The sequence below is a fragment of the Malaclemys terrapin genome, chromosome 13, assembly GCF_027887155.1.
Source record: "Malaclemys terrapin pileata isolate rMalTer1 chromosome 13, rMalTer1.hap1, whole genome shotgun sequence".
Classification (NCBI taxonomy): Eukaryota; Metazoa; Chordata; order Testudines; family Emydidae; genus Malaclemys; species Malaclemys terrapin.
Window position 1 is genome coordinate 40299969 of NC_071517.1, and position 21255 is coordinate 40321223.

General features: G+C 52.8%; 1 protein-coding gene across 1 annotated transcript; it reads right to left on the reverse strand.

Moving 5' to 3' along the window:
- Positions 1-795: 795 nt before the first annotated feature.
- Positions 796-10447, reverse strand: LOC128847458 (zinc finger protein 585B-like). The gene is made up of 5 exons (XM_054046878.1): positions 10370-10447; positions 9045-9132; positions 3690-3816; positions 2952-3065; positions 796-2639 (listed from the first exon to the last, which is right to left on the reverse strand). The coding sequence occupies exons 2-5, from the start codon at positions 9099-9101 to the stop codon at positions 853-855; spliced, it is 2085 nt and encodes a 694-aa protein (XP_053902853.1). The 5' UTR covers positions 9102-9132; positions 10370-10447; the 3' UTR covers positions 796-852.
- Positions 10448-21255: the final 10808 nt, after the last annotated feature.

Sequence of the window (21255 nt, forward strand, 5' to 3'; positions counted from 1 at the left end):
TCACGTGAAAAGTGATATTCACCAATATCACTGTTCACAGCAGACTTTTCACCCCATTGACACCCTAACTTCTGTGCTGCTGCTGCACCTGGGATTGAGAGACTGAGCATTTATCCCCACCTCCCAGCTAGGCCTGTTCCTTCTTCATGAGCCCCAGCCAACTAGGAGCGGCACCAGGGTTTTTGGCGCCCTAGGCGGGGGTACTTCCACGCTCACAGTCGTTGTCGGCAATTCTGCGGCGGGGGGGTCCTTCCACGCTCCGGTCTTTGGGGCACTTCGGCAGCGAGTCCTGGAGCGAGTGAAGGACCCTCCGCGGAATTGCCGCCGAAGACCTGGAGCGCGGAAGGACCCCTCGCCACCGAATTGCCGCCGATGGTGGCAAAATGCCACCCCCCCAAATCCTGGCACCCTAGGGGACCACCTAGGTCGCCTAAATGGAAGTGCCGGCCCTGCAGCCAACTGGGGCTGACAGCCAGTGCTCTTTAAAAAAAACCAACCAACCCACACTGATCACGCCTCCCTTGACACATTCCTGTGCCTCCATTGGGAGGCTCTGCCCCAGAGTTTGAGAATTGCTAGTGTAGAGAGTCACCATGGAGATTGGTAGCCAAGATGGTAACATCTGCTCCTTTCCGTCTCCGGGATCCCCAGAGAAAATGTCCGAGCAGGAGAGCAGAACAGATCCGATTAACACTAACCTTGCAAAACACATTTTGGTGGTTTCAACTATAAACATTCCCTCCATCCTTCAGCCCCAGCGAATTCAATGAGACTGAGCAAGAATTGGGCAGGTGGCATGGGCGACGGGTATATTTAATGAAATCAGACCTCCATATGAAGCTTTTCCCGCAGTCAAAGCACCTCTGGAGTCTCTCCTGTGTGGATTGCCTGATGTTGAACAAGGTCTGACCTTTGTATAAAACTTTTTCCACAGTCCAAACACTTGTGGGGTCTCTCTCCTATGTGGATTGCCTGATGTTTAACAAGGTTTGACCTCACTGTGAAACATTTCCCACAGTCCAAGCACTTGTGGGGTCTCTCTCCAGTGTGGATTGCCTGATGTTGAACAAGGTTTGACTTTTTTATGAAACTTTTCCCACAGTCCAAGCACTTGTGAGGTCTTTCTCCTGTGTGTAATGCCTGATGTTGAACTAGGTCTGACCTTTGTATGAAACTTTTCCCACAGTCCAAGCACTTGTGGGGTCTCACTCCTGTGTGGATTGCCTGATGTTTAACAAGGTTTGACCTCACTGTGAAACATTTCCCACAGTCCAAGCACTTGTGGGGTCTCTCTCCAGTGTGGATTGCCTGATGTTGAACAAGATGTGACCTTCTTATGAAACTTTTCCCACAGTCCAAGCACTTGTGGGGTCTCTCTCCTGTGTGTAATGCCTGATGATAAAGAAGGTGTGACCTTATGAATCTTTTCCCAGAGTCCAAGCACTTGTGGGGTCTCTCTCCTGTCTGTAATGCCTGATGACGAACTAGGTGTGACCTCTGTATGAAACTTTTCCCACAGTCCAAGCACTTGTGGGGTCTTTCTCCTGTGTGTAATGCCTGATGTTTAACAAGGTGTGACCTTCTTATGAAACTTTTCCCACAGTCCAAGCACTTGTGGGGTCTCTCTCCTGTGTGGATTGCCTGATGACGAACTAGGTGTGACCTCTGTATGAAACTTTTCCCACAGTCCAAGCACTTGTGGGGTCTCTCTCCTGTGTGTAATGCCTGATGACGAACTAGGTGTGACCTCCGTATGAAACTTTTCCCACAGCCCAAGCACTTGTGAGGTCTTTCTCCTGTGTGTAATGCCTGATGTTTAACAAGGTGTGACCTCTGTATGAAACTTTTCCCACATTCCAAGCACTTGTGGGGTCTCTCTCCTTTGTGGATTGCCTGATGACGAACTAGGTGTGACCTCTGTATGAAACTTTTCCCACACTCCAAGCATCTGTGGGGTCTCATTCCTGTGTGTAATGCCTGATGTTCCACAAGCGTTGACTTTCTTATGAAACTTTTCCCACAGACCAAGCACTTGTGAGGTCTTTCTCCTGTGTGGATTGCCTGATGTTTAAGAAGGTTTGACTTTCTTATGAAACTTTTCCCACAGTCCAAGCACTTATGGGGTCTCTCTCCTGTGTGGATTGCCTGATGTTTAAGAAGGTTTGACCTCTCTGTGAAACTTTTCCCACAGTCCAAGCATTTGTGCGGTTTCACTCCTGTGTGGATTGCCTGATGTCTAACAAGGTCTGACCTTTGTATGAAACTTTTCCCACAGTCCAAGCACTTGTATGGTCGCACTCGTGTGTGGATTGCCTGATGTTGAACAAGGTGTGATCTCACAATGAATCCTTTCCCACACTGAAGGTAGTGCCAGGGAGTCTCTTCCTTGGGATTTGTCTGCTGCGCTCTGGGATCCTCCTCTCTTCCCCCACCGCTAACAGATTCATCCACTTTCTTCCCTGGGTGGTTTCCCAGAATCCTCTCTGACCTGTGCCAACTTCCCCAGGCTTCTGCCTGCTCCAAGCACGGGGAAAAATTCCCTTCAGCTCTTCCCACAAAGGTCCCCTGCGGTTCCACTTCCCCGGGAACTTCCTCATGATGATTCCCCTCCTCGTTCGCACTCCCTTGCTCAGCACCTGCTGGGAGAGACACAATCCAGACAGCAGTCCTTGTGCTGGGGAGAAAGAGGAATAGTACAAAGGGAAAACACAACACAAAGAATGAGCAATTTGGCTCCTCCTCCACATCCCACCCAAACACTCACAGGGAAGGAAAGCTGGAAAGCAAACTCCTGCAGCTAAAAGGCTGGGTGGAATGACGTGAGCTATATCTGATGACTGCAGCCCTGTCCTGGCTGAGATGAGGAAGAACTGAGGACATTATTCACACCATATTTTGGGATTCTCAACTTGTTCCTTCATTCCCTAGATTGTTTCTGTGTCAGTCCTCACCTGTACGGGTGCATCTCGGAAGCCTTCTTTCCTTGCAGGCCTGGAGATCGGGCACCCACGGCTCTTCCCCTCGTTCCAGCCAGGCAATCAGTTCAGGTTTGGGAATGGGAAATCCTGTGCAGAGGGTGAAATCAGACCAGATCAGGGTGCTTGGAGCATTGGTCAGTATTTGTCACAAAGGACATTCTGTGAGTGGAACATTTCCCTGTGCTCTGCTGCAGGAACGTGGAATCCAAGAGGATGGGAACATGGTCACTGAGTCCCCTTGCGCAGAGGAATTTGTCTGGGGAGGTGAATTAAATTATTACTACACTGTCACTAGGTGTTCCCAGGATCTGTGATCTCTGGGGGTCTTCCTGACTCACACACAGCTCTGGACTTAAACCCCTGCCTCTTTCTAAACCCTGCAGAACCCAGAGCCCTCCCCATGGCTGGAGCTATTCCCAAGGAGGAAGGTGAACAGGGATTGTGTGTGCAGCCAAGAAACAACACCGACAGGACAGTGCTGGATTTATGCCCCTTTGAAAGCTGGAGGCGTGGGGATGGTTTAGCTTGTCCATTGGATTTTGACACCCATGTCCCACTGGAGAGGGCAGGGAGATGCAAGTCTCTCTCACAGGGCAGCTGTGCATTATGGAACCACTCACCTCTGATCTATCTGACATAGGAAGAACATGACCAGATTCAGACATGCAGACCCGACAGCTTCTACTATCTGAGGGGATGGGAATTCCTTACCCAGTGAGGTCACTGTCTCGTAGTTCTCCTGCATGACGTCCCTGTAGAGGGCTCTCTGAGCGGGGTTCAGCAGAGCCCCCTGCCCCTGGGTGAAATACACAGCCACCTCCTCGAAGGTCACCGGCATCTGGAACACCAAAAGTGCCCCACTCAGCACCTGCTGCCCCAGCCACAATTCCACGAGTCACGCGGGTGGAAGGATAAAGAAATGGAAGATCTGGGATCACCGGAGTATCAGAATCCCACCCCCACCCTGCTCAGAGGAGGCAGGAGTCTTCAGGGGGTGGGGAGAAGGTGAGAGCTCCTTGTCGCCCCCAACACACGGAGCAGAGCAGGGTCTTCTCGTTTCCCTCATGCCTGCCAGACATAGGCTGATACGGGAAGCAGAGTTCTGAGCCAGAGACAGGGACAGGAATACCAACACTTCCCTTCATATTTCACAGGAGCCTCAGGCTAACGGGGTCTCACTCCAGCACTGGGAGCCTTGAAAATGTTCCCAGCTCTGTGCAGGGGGGTTGTATCGTCTGTGAGAAAGGGGGGAATGTCCCTTCTCCTCTCCCCCATCACCAATGGGCCCACTCAGGCCTGGTCTACACTACGGGTTTAGGTCGACTTTAGCAGCGTTAAACCGAATTAAGCCTGGAGACGTCCACACAACGAGGCCCTTTCTTTCGAATTAAAGGGCCCTTTAAACCGGTTTCTTTACACCACCTCCGACGAGGGGATTAGCGATAAAACCGGCCTTTGCGGGTCGGAATTGGGGTAGTGTGGACGGAATTCGATGTTATTGGCCTCCGGGAGCTATCCCACAGTGCTTCATTGTGACCGCTCTGGACAGCGCTCTCAACTCAGATGCACTGACCAGGTAGACAGGAAAAGACCCGCGAAGGTTTGAATTTCATTTCCTGTTTGCCCAGCGTGGAGAGCACAGGTGACCACGCAGAGCTCATCAGCACAGGTAACCGTCATGGAGTCCTCCCAGGATCGCAAAAGAGCTCCAGCATGGACCGAACGGGAGGTACGAGATCTGCTCGCCATATGGGGAGATGAAGCAGTGATAGCTGAACTCCGTAGCAGTAAAAGAAATGGAAAAGTATTAGAAAAGATCTCCAAGGCCATGAAGGACCGAGGCCATAACAGGGACACACAGCAGTGCCGCGTGAAAATTAAGGAGCTAAGGCAAGCCTACCACAAAGCCAGAGAAGCAAACGGAAGGTCCGGGGCAGAGCCGCAAACTTGCCGCTACTACGCGGAGCTGCATGCGATCCTAGGGGGTGCAGCCACCACTACCCCAACCGTGTGCTATGACTCTCTCACTGGAGAAACACACAGGGAAGACGGTTCGGGGAACGAGGAAGATGACGATGGAGGTACTGTAGGTAGCTCACAGCAGCAAGGAAGCGGAGAAACCGGTTTCCCCAACAGCCAGGATATGTTTGTGACCCTGGACCTGGAACCAGTAACCCCCGAACTCACCCAAGACCCTCAGGGCACACAGGAGACCTCTGGTGAGTGTAACTTTGTAAATATTTGTAAACATTACAAAAAAAAAGCAAGCAAGTCTGTTAACGTGTATGGGGATGGAGCGGAAATCCTCCAGGGACATCTCCAGAAAGCTCTCCTGGTTGAAATGGGGTGATTTTATTAAGGGGGACATTCAGAGGCACCCGTTCCTGCTCTTCTGACCAGAAATGTTCCCCGCTGTTAACCACGCGGTGGGGGGGAGGGGTGAAGTGATCATCCCAGAGAATCGTGTGTGTGTGTGGGGGGGGGTGGTTTACTTGTGTTTGTGCCGCATGTTAACCGGGAAACCGCAGCCCCCTCCTTTTACATTGAAACCCCATTTTAAATGGACAACCCAATTCATCCTTGATATGGGAAATGCGCTGCTGTTTGCAACCTTTCCCGCATGTTAAGAAGGTTAAAAAAGCCAAAACACTGTGGCCTACGATGGCTGCCTGCAAGCCGAAATATGCGACCTTGTAATGAAAGAGTGTACCCATTGTTCCCTAAAATGTGTCTTTTTTAACCACCTCTCCCTTCTCCTCCACCAGCTGCAAATGTTTCTCCTTCGCAGAGGCTCGTGAACATTAGAAAGAGAAAACGTAAGACGAGGGACGAGATGTTCACGGAGCTGCAGATGTCCGCCCAGGCTGATAGAGCACAGCAGAATGCGTGGAGGCAGTCAATGACGGAGATGAGAAAAGCCCAATATGAACGAGAGGAGAGGTGGCGGGCTGAATCGCGGGAAGAACAGAGCAAGTGGCGGGCTGAAGACGATAGGTGGCGTCAGCTTGCAGACAGACGGCAAGAGGCAATGCTCCGTCTGCTGGAGCATCAAAGTGATATGCTCGAGCGTATGGTTGAGTTGCAGGAAAGGCAGCAGGAGCAGAGACCGCCGCTACAGCCCCTGTGTAACCAACAGCCCTCCTCCCCAAGTTCCATAGCCTCCTCACCCAGACGCCCAAGAACACGGTGGGGGGGCCTCCGTCCACCCAGTCACTCCACCCCAGATGATCGCCAAAGCATCAGAAGGCTGGCCTTCAATAAGAGTTAAAGTTTTAAAATGCAGTGTGTCCTTTTCCATCCCTCCTCCCCCACCCATCCCAGGCTACCTTGGCAATTATCCCCCTACCTCTGTAAGGAACTAATAAAGAATGCATGAATGTGAAAAAACAATGACTTTATTGCCTCTGCAAGGGGGAGGGGAGGGTGGGGTGGGGTGGTTGGTTTACAGGGAAGTAGAGTGAACCGGGTCGGGGGGGGGGGGTTGCAGGGTTCATCAAGGAGAAACAAACAGAAGTTTCACACAGTAGCCTGGCCAGTCACAAAACTCGTTTTCAAAGCTTCTCTGATGCGCACCGCGCCCTGCTGTGCTCCTCTAACCGCCCTGGTGTCTGGCTGCGCGTAATCAGTGGCCAGGCGAGTTGCCTCAACCTCCCACCCCGCCATAAAGGTCTCCCCCTTACTCTCACAGATATTGTGGAGCGCACAGCAAGCAGCAATAACAATAGGGATATTCTTTTCGCTGAGGTCTGAGCGAGTCAGTAAGCTGCGCCAGCGCGCTTTTAAACGTCCAAATGCACATTCCACCACCATTCGGCACTTGCTCAGCCTGTAGTTGAACAGGTCCTGACTCCTGTCCAGGCTGCCTGTGTACGGCTTCATGAGCCATGGCATTAAGGGGTAGGCTGGGTCCCCAAGGATCACGATAGGCATTTCAACATCCCCAACGGTCACTTTCTGGTCCGGGAAGAAAGTCCCTTCCTCCAGCTTTCGAAACAGAGCAGAGTTCCTGAAGACGCGAGCATCATGTACCTTTCCCGGCCATCCCACGTTGATGTTGGTGAAACGTCCCTTGTGATCCACCAGGGCTTGCAGCAGCATTGAAAAGTACCCCTTGCGGTTTACGTAGTCGGTGGCTTGGTGCTCCGGTGACAAGATAGGGATATGGGTTCCGTCTATGGCCCCGCCACAGTTTGGGAATCCCATTTCAGCAAAACCATCCACTATTGACTGCACGTTGCCCAGAGTCACTACCCTTGCTATCACCAGGTCTTTCATTGCCCTGGCAAATTGGATCACAGCAGCCCCCACCGTAGATTTGCCCACTCCAAATTGATTCCCGACTGACCGGTAGCTGTCTGGCGTTGCAAGCTTCCACAGGGCTATCGCCACTCGCTTCTCAACTGTGAGGGCTGCTCTCATCTTGGTATTCTGGCGCTTCAGGGCAGGGGAAAGCAAGTCACAAAGTTCCATGAAAGTGGCCTTACGCATGCGAAAGTTTCGCAGCCACTGGGAATCGTCCCATACCTGCAGCACGATGCGATCCCACCAGTCTGTGCTTGTTTCCCGGGCCCAGAATCGGCATTCCACGGTATCAACCTGCCCCAGTGACACCATGATTTCCACATTGCTGGGGCCTGTGCCTTGTGAGAGGTCTATGGCCATGTCAATTTCCTCATCACTCTCGTCGCCGTGCTGCAATCGCCTCCTCGCCTGGTCCGGGTTTCGCCTTGGCATGTTCTGGCTCTGCATATACTCCAGGACAATGCGCGTGGTGTTCATAGTGCTCATAATTGCCGCGGTGATCTGAGCGGGCTCCATGATCCCAGTGCTAGCTATGGCGCCTGGTCAGAAAAAAGGCGCGAAAGTAGTATCTGATGGACCAGGAGAAGGAGGGCGGGAGGGAGGGAGGGAGGGAGGGAGGGCCGAGTGACGACATGGCGTACAGGTACAGGAACAGGGAGAAACACAAACAACTGTCACACAGAATGGTCCCCCCAAAGATTAAACTGGAAACCCTGGGCTTAGCAGGCCATTGATTTCACGGAGGAAGGGGAAGCAAATGAACACAGAACAAATCTATTTTTTACATCTTAAGGTGGCAGCCGACGCTGCAGCATGAGTGACAGCCATACCAGTACGATGATGATGGGTACCAATCATAATATACCATCATCTGCCAAAAGGCAAGGGGCTGCTGCTGTGTAGCAATGCAGCCCCACGTCTGCCAGCCCCACGTCCGCCAGCACCCAGCATCGCCCTCGGCCTCTTCTGGGTGCTTAGCAGACAATATTGGGCAATTGGCAGAAAATAGTATACTACGACTGGTAGCCATCATCATCGAAACAGTAACATGTCTGCCCAGGTGGCCATGATTGACAGCCACTCCAGTACGATGACGACGGGTACCAGTCATAATATACCATCGCCTGGAAGGGGCTGGTGCAATGCAGCCCTACGGCTGCCAGCCCCACGGCTATCACTCATGCTACACCGTCTACCGCCAAAAGGCAGTTAGCAGCTGCTGCTGTGTAGCAATGCAGTCCCACGTCTGCCGGCACCCAGAGGACATATGGTGACGGTGAGCTCAGCTGTGCTGAGCGGGCTCCATGTTGTCTGCACAGGTAACCCAGGTAACCCAGGTAAAAAGGCGCGAATCTATTGTCTGCCGTTGCTGTGACGGGGGAGGGAGGGGCCTGACGACATGTACCCAGAACCGCCCGCGACACTGTTTTGCATCATCCGGGCATTGGGATCTCAACCCAGAATTCCAAGGGGCGGCGGAGACTGCGGGAACTGTGGGATAGCTGTGGGATAGCTACCCATAGTGGAATGCTCCGGAAGTCGACGCTAGCCTCATACTGTGGACGCGGTCTGCCGACTAGAGCACCTAGAGCATTTTATTGTGTGGACATACACAATCGGCTGTATACAACCGATTTCAATAAAACCGGCTTCTATAAATTAGAACTAATTTCGTAGTGTAGACATACCCTCAGAAAATCAGCAGGTTTATCACATCCTGTCTCCTCCCTGCCCCCGCCCAGGAGCTCCCTGAAAATCCCCTACCTGAGCTGGCTCCATCACAGACATTTCCCTTCCCTGTGTCCTGGAAGACGGGCCCATCTGGAGCAAAACATTGACGTGATTCTTCAGCCTGTCGGGGTGAGAGTGGTGATGGGGGAGGTTACAGAAGGGGCTTCAGTCCATGTCACACCCCGATTGCTCCCCAGACTCTTCAGACCCTCCCAGTAACAGTATCTCTGAGCCAAATGCTAGAAAAAAAAGCAGAACAAAAGGGGCCACTTTGGGGGATTTCCCCACACTGCCGTGTAAACTCCTCTCCCTTAGGAGCAGCAGGAGCTCTCTGGTGGCAACACCTAAAGAATGAGCTGCCCTGGACTCCCCCAGCAGCCCCCAGGGACAGGCAGGCAGAGGCTGATCCCATTGGTCCATCCACACTCCCTGCCTGCCCAAAGCAGCAGTGACTCCGGTGTGGCTGAGATGTGAATCCTGCCCAGAAATCAGACCAGGGCCCTGGGCGACCCCAAAACTCATGAGACACAGACCCCACCAGCATGGGTGTGTCTGACAATAACACACTGGGAGCAGGGTGTGGGGGGATGGGTTTTTGCCTCTGTCCCCCGCCAGTCTCCCCACACCCCTCCTTCCTCGCAGTGCCCCCCGCTGACAACTTCCCCCATTCGAGCCTCGCTCCCCTCAGCCCCACAATCAACCCGATCCCTCTCCATCGCCCCATCGTCCCTTCAGTGCACCCCCGCCCCCATCCCAGCCTGCCCCCCGCATCCCCAGCACCCGTCTCCTGCCCCCCCCCTCCCTCCCTCCACCTGCCCTCACCCCCCCGCCCCTCTTTATCCAACTCCCCCTGCAGCCCGGAGGTGACGGGGGGCTCTGCCCTGGGAGAGGCTCCTGGGGAGCAGCGGGAAGGGCCCTGCTGGAGATTCCCCTCTCCCGGCTGCAGCCCGGGCTCCGGGCTCCCAGCACCAGCCGCCGGGGCTCGGGGATCTCGCCAGGAGCCTGGAGCCAGAGTCACCGCAGCGGCTGCGAGTCACTTCCTGCTGCCGGGCCTGAGCCCAGCGATCGCTCCCCCCAGAGCCGCCTCCCAGCTGCTCCTGGGTCCTAGCGATCAATCCATCGCGCTGCAGCATCTCTGTGTCCCGCTCCTGTTCCACTCACAGGCTCTAAGGTCAGAAGGACCCATCATGAGCGTCTAGCCCAGGGATTCTCACGACGAAATTTGGTGGCCTCAGCGTGTGGCCAGCAACTCTCACTGGTGGCCGCTCTGACACTTTCCCCTATAATCCTAACTAACTTTAGGAGAAACCAATAAATATTCAAAGAAGTAAGCAGCCGGGGGTGTCTGAAACCATTACAAGGCTGGCTTCAAGATTCCTGCGTGGTCTTCATCCCCAATTTTGTTGCGATCACTCAGGACAGAGGCTAGGGTGTCGTATCCCCACTCTGGGGTCCTCTCTTCACTCCGGACGCATCCCTGATGTCGCTATTCAGCATTGCATAGAGTTCAGAACAAATACGATTTATTAAACAGCAAGTAATAAAAAAAAAAAGTAAAACATGGGAAAGGGGAAAGGAAAACATGATGTCATCCCACGCTGCCCAGGGTCCCCCCTCGCTCTCCCCAGCTGCTCACCACACCCAGCTCCAGACTGCTCCAGACCCAGCTTCCCTCTGCATCAGTGCTTCTACTCCTCTGCCTCCAACCCAGCTCTGGCTGCTCCTCTCCCCTTAGCTCTGCGCTTCTCTGGCAGGCAGCTCCAGCTCACACAGCAAATGAGCTCCTGACTCCCTCATTGGCCTGCCTGCCCTGTCAACGAGGTTGACCTAGAGCCTTGGCCTCTCTCCATTCGCCCTGGGGACTAGTCTGAGGGTTTTCATTTCTCTTTGGCCCTTTCTGTCTTTTGGTACTGGGAGAGGCCAACCAACCCCCCCTGAACTAAGTTTCAGTAAGGGGCCAACACTCATGGGGTCAGGGAACTTCATGGTGTGTGTGAGCTCCAAAGCATCCTTCAGGTGAATTATAAATGTCTTTGTTTACCCCTTTCTTCCTGTTGGTGATGGACGGCCAGATAAGAGTTTTCTAACACCCACAGTCGGTCCTTTGTCGTCTCTGAGGAGTTTGAGTGGGACAATCCCCAGAACTATGACATATTTCAGTAACAAAAACTTTGACATATGTCTGGGTCTTTATGGACAGATCCTCGTCTTTGAGCCTGCTGAGCGGGTTTTGCCATAACAGCAAATGTCCGGGGGTGTTTGCAGAGCACAAGCACTGAAGCTCAGAAACATCCCTTATTAGTCACCTTCCCAACTAGCCACTTGCCCTGCATCCACAGCTGATTGATTGCTGCGAGATCCCACCCACCCAGACCCAGACTCCCAGCCCTGGGAGGGGGGCGGTGTGTCCCACAGGTCTGCGCTGACTGACAGCTGTTGCCAGTGCCCTGCCACTGTGACAGCGGCCAACACTGCCCTCACCTCATGAGTACCCCCACAGCACCCCCTCCAGCACTCCTAACTCTACACCCCCTGTCAGCTGCGACCACCCATCAGTGTCCTCTTTTGGGGCACCTGGAATATGGTCAGCCTAGCAACAAACATACATTAAAATCTCACCATTCTACATGCACTGGTGTCACACGCATTTCAATGGCACAATATTCAGCAGATCATGAGTTTTCCAATGATCCCTCACCAGGCACACTTTGCACACAAAATATCATAACCCTACACAAGTGGTGAACATGGGGTGCAGAGGTTATCACAAGAGGGATCAGTGTGGGAAGAGTGGGGCAAAGAAACTCTCTGTCATCCCAATGCAGGACACGGGGGACATGGGGAGGGCTTGACCGGCTGGCTATCGAGGGCCGTCAAGGCAGGAAGGGAGAGGAGCCCCTCCGCAGGCTTGGCCCAGGTCCACTGGAGCTGCAGGGGAGAGGAACCCCTCCCTCAGCCAGACCAGGATCACAGGAGCTGCCACAGCTGGGAAGAGGTGCCTCTCACCCAGTCCCAAGCTGCTGCGGTGGGAGAGGGCTGGGGTGTGTCCTCTCCCCACTGCAGTCTGCACCCCAAAGCCCTCACCCCCAGGCCCACGCCACAGTCTGCAAACCTAGCCAGAGCCCTCAACCCTCCGCACCCCATCCCTCTGTCCCAGCCCTGAGCTCCCTCCCACACTCCGAATCCTTTGGCCCCACCCCCGCCACATGAATTATGTTCTGTGCACCAATACGGAGATGATGTGTCACATACTGGTGCATAGAACCAAATTCATTCCACACATGGATGTAAAAAATGAGGGAACACTGGTCAGAATAGATAAGATGCTCAGAGTGAACTTACACTAGGAAACCTGGTGGAAGGTCACAGAGATCTGCTGGCTAATCCCGACCACACCTCCTAGCATAGCCAGAACTTCAGAGGCTGATGCTACGGAGGCAGAGGTGGGATCTCCAGGCCTCTGACAAAAGTTCCTGTGGGAATCAGTCCCTCTCTGTGGTGCTCTCTGAATGCGCTTTTCTCATGATCCCCAAACACTCGATACCCCCGCACCCAGTTCCCCTGATATCAAGCTCCACCAGCCCCAAACATTCAATCCCCAGAGACATCCACAAAACCCAAAGCCCTGGTCCCTTAACATTTGATTCATCCAGAGCCCAGCACCCTGGGGGATTCGGGGAGGGGAGGAATTACCAGCCCCCAGGAACACTTGCCCAAAAGGGAACAGCTCAAGTCAGTGGGGGAGCCCAGCTCAGGGGCTGGTGGAAGATGGGGGTGGGGACAGGTGTCTAGAGTGAAGGGGGGGCCTGTCCCAAGTGTCCTTCTCCTCATCTCCATGGCAGGGGGATCCTGGCTGGCAGGGGTGGGGAGAGGGGGGAACTTCAGCCAGGCAGAGGGAGCGGCTGGAGGAGTTTTTCTCTCTCCCTTCCCCAACCTGTGGCCCATCAGCTCAGCAGCCAGGGCTGCAGCAGGGAGGAGGGGCTGATCGGGGCGTCTCCTCCTCTGCCTGGGGTTTGCTTAGACCAGGCAGAGCCAGTGGGTCACTGACCAGCTGATGCTTGGCTGCTGCTGGCTCCTCACCCCAGCGATGGGCAGCTGGATGCTTGGGAGCCAAAAGCCCCTGACGTGTGTGGGAACGAGGAAATGGGGTTTGTTCCTATGGCCTAGTCAGGGCCCTGAGAGAATTTCCCTGCTGTGTGGGGGAGTCTCTGATGTCCAACATGGTGTTAGCTCCACATGTCTTTCTCACATGTGGGTTTTCTCATGTTGAGTTACAGTTACAATTTTTCTCACAGTCCAAGCATTTAAAAGGTCGCTCTCCTGTGTGGATTCTCTGATGTCTAATACGTTGTGAGCTTAGTCTGAAACCTTTCCCACAGTCCAAGAACTTATGAGGTCCCTCTCCTGTGTGAAGTGTCTGATGTGTAAGAAGTGCTGATCTCTCTGTGAAACCTTTCCCACAGTCCAAACACTTATGGGTTCTCTCTCGTGTGTTTATTTTCTGATGCCTCTTTAGGGCAGTAAACGAGCTAAACTCCTACATGCCAAAGGGGACTTCAACAGTGGTCTCCTTAACTCACCCAACAATATTGTTAATCTATCCAACCAGACACTTAACCCAGCAGAAGAGTTTATCCTATCTCGGGGACTCTCTTTCTGCCCCACCATCCGCCCGCACATGATACAATTCTGTGTGATCTGGAAGCCTACTTTTGTCGTCTTCGACTCAAGGAATATTTTCAACACACCACTGAACAGCGCACTGACCCAAAGGAACCCTCCTATCAACAATACGAGAAGAAGAATTCTGTGTGGACTCCTTCTGATGGTCAAAATGACGGACTGGACTTCTACACGGAGTGCTTCTGCAGATGTGCACAGGCTCAGATTGTGAACAAACAGCATCACTTGCCCCAGAACCTCAGCTGCACAGAACGCAAGGCCATCCACAGCCTCAGAAACAACCCTGACCAGGGCCTGCTCTAGGTTTTTTGCCGCTGCAAGCAAAAAAAAATGTGGCTCCCCCCACCCTTTGCACCCTCCTGCTGCCCCAGGCCTGGGCTCTCCCCCCGCAGCTGCACCCCGTGCTGCCCCAGCTCTTGTCCTCCCCCGAGCCGTTCCCCCCCGCCGCCCCAGCCTTGGGCTCTCCCCACCACCCGCACCCCCTGCCACCACATCCCTGGGCTGTCGTCCCCCCACGTGCCGACCGAGCTCTGGGCTCTCCCCCCCACTCGCACCCCCTGCCATCCCAGCCCTGGGCTCCCCTTCCATCCCGTGCCTCCCCAGCTCTGGGCTCCCCTTTTCCCCCCCACCAGTGCCCCCCCATCCACACATCCCCTGCCACCCCAGCCCTGGGCTCTCTCCGCCCTCCACCTGCACCCTCCTTCCGCCCCTGCCCTGGGTCACTGGTAACTTGATCCCAGGGTGGGTCTTTCAGCAGGAATTTTGGATGTGCATAGAACACAGACAGGATTGGTTCCCATAACTTTACAGAACTGCAGTAAATTGGAACCATTTTCAGCTTGTGTGATTGGAGGATATCTGGATGCATATTATAAGCCTGTTCTCCATCAATGAGGAAAAGTTGAGGTGCCTTTATTATTCTTTTGTTCCACTCTTTGTTTCTATGGGGAATTTGCCAATGCGATATCACTGTCTTCCTTTTAAACAAACAAACAAAAAAGGCAATGGCTGTTGAAAATAGCAATTCTGGTCCTAATAACCACTGAGAAGCATTTCTTGCTCAATTTTATCCTACTTTTTCTACAGCAAGTTGCAGTGGATCAGTAGATTTGATTTGGGAGAAATGAAGTAACAGCTGCCCAAATTGAGCTTGAGCACTCCTGAATTTTGAGGTGTTCAAATCTGGAAGGCAGGTGCTAGATTCCCTTTCTGAATATTAGCTAAATCTGGAAAGGAAAAGCCAATTTCTGCTTCCATGGCTCAGAAGTGGAAATCCTCCTACGTGCCTGATACTGTATCTAAAGCTGCGGAGAGCCCAGGGCTGGGGCGGCAGGGGGGTGCGGGTGGGGCGAGGCCCAGGGCTGGGGCGGCCGGGGTGCAAGTGGGGGGGAAAGCCCAGGGCTGGGGCAGTAGGAGGGGGGGAGTCCAGGGCTGAGGCAGCATGGAGTGTGCAGGGGGGAGAGCCCAGGGCTGAGACAGCAGAGGGGTGCAGGTGGGGGGAGACCCAGAGCTGGGGCAGCATGGGGTGTGTGTGGGAGAGAGCCCAGGGCTGGGGTGGCAGCAGGGTGCAGGTCGGGGAGCAGAGCCCAGGGCTGGGGCGGCATGGAGTGTGTGTGGGGGAGAGCCCAGGGCTGGGGCGGCATGGAGTGTGTGTGGGGGAGAGCCCAGGGCTGGGACGGTGGGGGGTGTGGGTCGGGGGGGGAGAGCCCAGGGCTGGGGCAGCAGAGGGGTGCAGGTGGGGGGAGACCCAGAGCTGGGGCAGCATGGGGTGTGTGTGGGAGAGAGCCCAGGGCTGGGGTGGCAGCAGGGTGCAGATCGGGGAGCAGAGCCCAGGGCTGGGGCGGCATGGAGTGTGTGTGGGGGAGAGCCCAGGGCTGGGACGGTGGGGGGTGCGGGTCGGGGGAGAGGCCCAGCGCTGAGGTGGAAGGGGGGTGCAGGTGGGGGGGGAGAGCCTGGGACAGCAGGGGGTGTGTGGGTGGGGGGTACTGGTAGGGGGAAAGGGGGGAGCCCAGAGCTGTGGCAGCATGGTGGGGAGGGGGGCGAGCCCAGGGCTGGGGCGTCAGGGGGTGCAGGTGGAGGGGGAGAGCACAGGGCTGGGGCAGTAGGAGGGTGCAGAGGGGGAGTCCAGGGCTGGGGTGGGGGCAGCCAAAATTTTTTTTGCTTGGGGTGGCACAAAACCTAGAGCCGGACCTGAGCCCTAGTCAGGGCCATGAGAGAATTTCCCTGCTGTGTGGGGGAGTCTCTGATGACCAACATGGTGTTAGCTCCACTTGGAGCATTTTCCACACTGAGAACATCTCAGAAGTTTCTCTGCTGTGTGGGTCACTGAGGTGTGAAGTCAAATTGAATCTTTTCCTGCAGTCCGGCTATTCCGAGAGTCTCTTATACCTCTGTGGATTCTCTGACTTTTAATGAGGGGTGATCGCTGAATGAAGCTTTCCCCACAGTCCAAGCACTGATGAGGTCTCTCTCCTGTGTGGATCCTTTGATGTGTTATAACGGCTGACTTCTACAGGAAACATTTCCCACAATCGAGGCAATTCTGAGGTTTGTCTTAAGAAGGAATGTGAGGTGTGCAATAAGACGAGAGCTCCAATTAAACTTTTTGCACTTTCAGAATATCTATAGCGTCTTTCTCACATGTGGGTTTTCTGATGTTGAGTGAGTTTTGAGCTACAATTAAGTTTTTTTCCACAGTCCAAGCGTTTATAATGTCACTTGCCATTGTGGATTCTCTGATGTCTAATAGGTTGTGAGCTTAGTATCTGTATGCTATTCCCTCTGATCACCAGAAACTTCTATGCTTAAACTCTGTACCGTTCACTTTTTTTTTAACATCATCTTAATAAAATTTTTAAATCTGACATGTAAGAAGTGCTGATCTCTGGGGGTGAGGGCTTTGGGGTGCCGACTGCAGTGGGGAGAGGACTCCCCCCAGCCCTCCTTCTCACCGCAGCAACTCAGGACCAGGTGAGAGGCACCTCTCCCCAGCCATGGCAGCTCCTGTGATCCTGGGCCAGGCTGGGGGAGGGGTTCCTCTAACCAGCAGCTCCGGTAGACCAGGGCCAAGCCTGTGGAAGGGCTCCTGTTGTTATGGCAAAACCCACTCAGCAGGCTCAAAGATGAGGCTCTGTCCATAACAACCCAGACATATGTCAAAGTTTTTGTTACTGAAATATGTCATCGTTCTGGGGATTGTTCCACTCAAACTCCTCAGAGATGACAAAGGACCGACTGTGGGTATTAGAAAACTCTTATCTGGCAGTCCATCACCAACAGGAAGAAAGGGGTAAACAAAGAAATGTATATATCAGAGGGGTAGCCGTGTTAGTCTGAATCCGTAAAAAGCAACAGAGGGTCCTGTGGCACCTTTAAGACTAACAGAAGTATTGGGAGCATAAACTTTCATGGGTAAGAACCTCACTTCTTCAGATGCAAGTAATGGAAATATCCAGAGGCAAGTATAAATCAGTATGGAGATAACGAGGTTAGTTCAATCAGGGAGGGTGAGGTGCTCTGCTAGCAGTTGAGGAGTGAACACCAAGGGAGGAGAAACTGCTTCTGTAGTTGGATAGCCATTCACAGTCTTTGTTTAATCCTGATCTGATGGAGTCAAATTTGCAAATGAACTGGAGCTCAGCAGTTTCTCTTTGGAGTCTGGTCCTGAAGTTTTTTTGCTGTAAGATGGCTACCTTAACATCTGCTATTGTGTGGCCAGGGAGGTTGAAGTGTTCTCCTACAGGTTTTTGTATATTGCCATTCCTGATATCTGACTTGTGTCCATTTATCCTCTTGCGTAGTGACTGTTCAGTTTGGCCAATGTACATAGCAGAGGGGCATTGCTGGCATATATAACATTGGTGGACATAGAAATAGAAAGAAATTAATGGAGATATCCCATCTCCTAGAACTGGAAGGGACCTTGAAAGGTCATCAAGTCCAGCCCCCTGCCTTCACTAGCAGGACCAAGTACTGATTTTGCCCCAGATCCCCAAGTGGCCCCCTCAAGTATTGAACTCACAACCCTGGGTTTAGCAGGCCAATGCTCAAACCACTGAGCTATCCCTCCCCCTATGCAAGTGAATGAGCCGGTGATGTTTTAGCTGATCTGGTTAGGTCCTGTGATGGTGTTGCTGGTGTAGATATGTGGGCAGAGTTGGCATCGAGGTTTGTTGCATGGGTTGGTTCCTGAGTTAGAGTTGTTATGGTGCGGTGTGTGGTTGCTGGTGAGAATATGCTTAAGGTTGACGGGTTGTCTGTGAGTGAGGACTGGCCTGCCTCCCAAGGTCTGTGAAAGTGAGGGATCATTGTCCAGGATGGGTTGTAGAGATCACTGATGATGCGTTGGAGAGGTTTAAGCTGAGGACTGTAGGTGATGGCCAGTGGAGTTCTGTTGGTTTCTCTTCTGGGCCTGTCTTGTAGCAGGAGGCTTCTGGGTACACGTCTGGCTCTGTTGATTTGTTTCTTTATTTCCTTGTGTGGGTATCGTAGTTTTGAGAATGCTTGGTGAAGATCTTGTAGGTGTTGGTCTCTGTCTGAGGGGTTGGAGCAGATGCGATTGTACCTCAGTGCTTGGCTGTAGACAATGGATAGTGTGGTGTGTCTGGGGTGGAAGATGGAGGCATGAAGGTAGGCGTAGCAGTCAGTGGGTTTTCGGTATAGGGTGGTGTTAACGTGGCCATCGCTTATTTGTACTGTGGTGTCTAGGAAGTGGACCTCCCGTGTAGATTGGTCCAGGCTGAGGTTGATGGTGGGGTGGAAGCTGTTGAAATCATGGTGGAATTCTTCCAGGGTCTCCTTCCCATGGGTAGAGATGATGAAGATGTCATCAATGTAGCGTAGGTAGAGAAGGGGCATGAATGGACGAGAGCTGAGGAAGCATTGTTCCAGGTCAGCCATAAAAATGTTGGCATATTGTGGGGCCATGCGGGTGCCCATAGCGATGCCACTGGTCTGGAGGTATATATTGTCACCAAATTTGAAATAATTGTGCGTGAGGATAAAGTCACAGAGCTCAGCAATAAGTTGTGCTGTGTCATCATCGGGGATACTGTTTCTGACAGCTTGAATTCCATCTGTGTGTGGGATGTTTGTGTAGAGAGCCTCGACATCCATGGTGGCTAGGATGGTGTTTTCTGGGAGGTCACCAATGCATTGTAATTTTCTCAGGAAATCTGTGGTGTCACAGAGATAGCTGGGAGTGCTGGTGGCGTAGGGTCCGAGTAGGGAGTCCACATATCCAGACAGTCCTTCGGTGAGAGTGCCAATGCCCGAGATGATGGGGCGTCTAGGATTTCCAGGTTTGTGGATCTTGCGTAGTAGATAGAATAACTCTGGTAGGGGCTCTAGGGGTATGTTGATTTGTTCCTGTGTTAGTGTAGGGAGTGTCCTGAGTAGATGGTGTAGTTTCTTAGTGTATTCCTCAGTGGGATCTGAGGAAAGCGGCCTGTAGAATTTGGTATTGGAGAGTTGTCTGGCAGCCTCCTTCTGGTAGTCAGACCTGTTCATGATGACAACAGCACCTCCTTTATCAGCCTCTTTGAGGATAATGTCAGGGTGGTTTCTGTGGCTGTGGATGGCATTGCGTTCTGCACGACTTAGGTTATGAGGCAAGCAATGTCTTTTTCCCACAATTTCTGCCTGTGCACGTCGGCGGAAGCATTCTATGTATAGGTCCAGACTGTCATTTCGACCCTCAGGAGGAGTCCATGTGGAGTTCTTCTTCCTGTGTTGTTGGTGGGAGGGTATCTGTGTATCAGTGCGCTGTTCAGTGTTATCTTGAAAGTACTCTTTGAGTCGTAGGTGGCGAAAGTAGGCTTCCAGATCACCGCAGAACTGCATCATGTTCGTGGGGGTGCTGGGGCAAAAAGAGAGTCCCCGAGATAGGACAGACTCTTCTGCTGGGTTGAGTGTGTAGCTGGATAAAGTGATGATATTGCTGGGTGAGTTAGGGGTACCCCTGTTGTGGCCCTATGTGGCAGGTAGGATTTTAGACAGCTTACGGTCCTTTTTCCTTTGTAGAGAGGTGAAGTGTGTAATGTAGATCTCCTGTCTTATTTTAGTAAAGTCCATTTTTGTGGAGGGTTGGTTATTTATGAAAATCTCCAGGTTGGAGAGCTCTTTCTTGATGTTGTTCTGTTTGCTGTATAGGATGCTGATCAGGTGGTTCCTCAGTTTCTTTGATAGTATATGGCATAATCTATCACTGTGGTCTGTGCAGTATGTAGATAGCAATGGATTTTTCACCTTCAGTCCATTTGGTATGATGTCCATCCGTTTGCATTTGGAAAGGAAGATGATATCTGTCTGTATTTGTGCAAGTTTCTTCATGAGGTTGATAGATTTCCATTCCATACGGCTAAAAGAAGTGCCTTGCATGGTGTCAAGTATCAGAGGGGTAGCCGTGTTAGTCTGAATCTGTAAAAAGCAACAGAGGGTCCTGTGGCACCTTTAAGACTAACAGAAGTATTGGGAGCATAAAGAAATTTATAATTCACCTGAAGGATGCTTTAGAGCTCACACACACCATGAAGTTGCATGACCCCATGACTGTTGGCCCCTTACTGAAACTTAGTGGGGGGGGGGAGTTGGTTGGCTTCTCCCAGTACCAAAAGACAGGAAGGGCCAATGAGAAATGAAAACCCTGAGACTAGTTCCCAGGGCGAATGGAGAGAGGCCAAGGCACTAGGTCAACCTTGTTGACAGGGCAGGCAGGCCAATGAGGGAGTCAGGTGCCCGTTCCCTGTGTGAGCAGGAGCTGCCTGCCAGAGAAGGGCAGAGCTAAGGGGAGAGGAGCAGACAGAGCTGGGTTGGAGGCAGAGGAGTAGAAGCACTGATGCAGAGGGAAGCTGGGTCTGGAGCAGTCTGGAGCTGGGTGTGGTGAGCAGCTGGGGAGAGCAACGGGGGGACCCTGGGCAGCGTGGGATGACATCATGTTTTCCATTTCCCTTTCCCATTTTTTCCTTAATTTTTTTTATTACTTGCTGTTTAATAAATCGTATTTGTTCTGAACTCAATGCAATGCAGAATGGTGACATCAGGGATGCGTTCGGAGTGAAGAGAGCACCCCAGAGTGGGGATACAACACCCTAGCCTCTGTCCTGAGTGATCGCAACAAAATTGGGGATAAAGACCCCGCAGGAACCTTGGGGCCAGCCTTGTCGGGGTTTCAGACACCAGAGTGGAAAGGGAGTCCTCGAGGTCAGGCAGGTCTCCAGGTAAAGGGAGTGGGAGCGAGGACTCAGCTCCTTTTGCTATTCCATACTATCAGGGTGGTGTATAAACCAGTAAAGTTCCCCACAATAGTAAGACCGTTTCCCCCCGCTTACCTCTGTGCATATGTTTGGTTTCTCCTAAAGTTAGTTAGGATTATAGGGGAAAGTGTCAGAGCGGCCACTAGTAAGAGTTGCTGGCCACACTCTGAGGCCACCACATTTGGTCGTGAGAATCCCTGGGCTAGATGCTCATGATGGACCCTTCTGACCGTAGAGCCTGTGAGTGGAACAGGAGCCGGACACAGAGATGCTGCAGCGCGATGAGTTGATCGGTAGGACCCAGGAGC

Bases quoted from the DNA above. Each gene is read 5' to 3' on its own strand.
- LOC128847458 (XM_054046878.1), bottom strand. From the start codon at position 9,101: ATGGGCCCGTCTTCCAGGACACAGGGAAGGGAAATGTCTGTGATGGAG. The intron at 3,066-3,689 runs GTAAGGAATTCC...CCCTCTGCACAG, and splicing joins CGAGACAGTGACCTCACTGG to GATTTCCCATTCCCAAACCT. The intron at 2,640-2,951 runs GTGAGGACTGAC...TGTCTCTCCCAG, and splicing joins TCCGAGATGCACCCGTACAG to CAGGTGCTGAGCAAGGGAGT.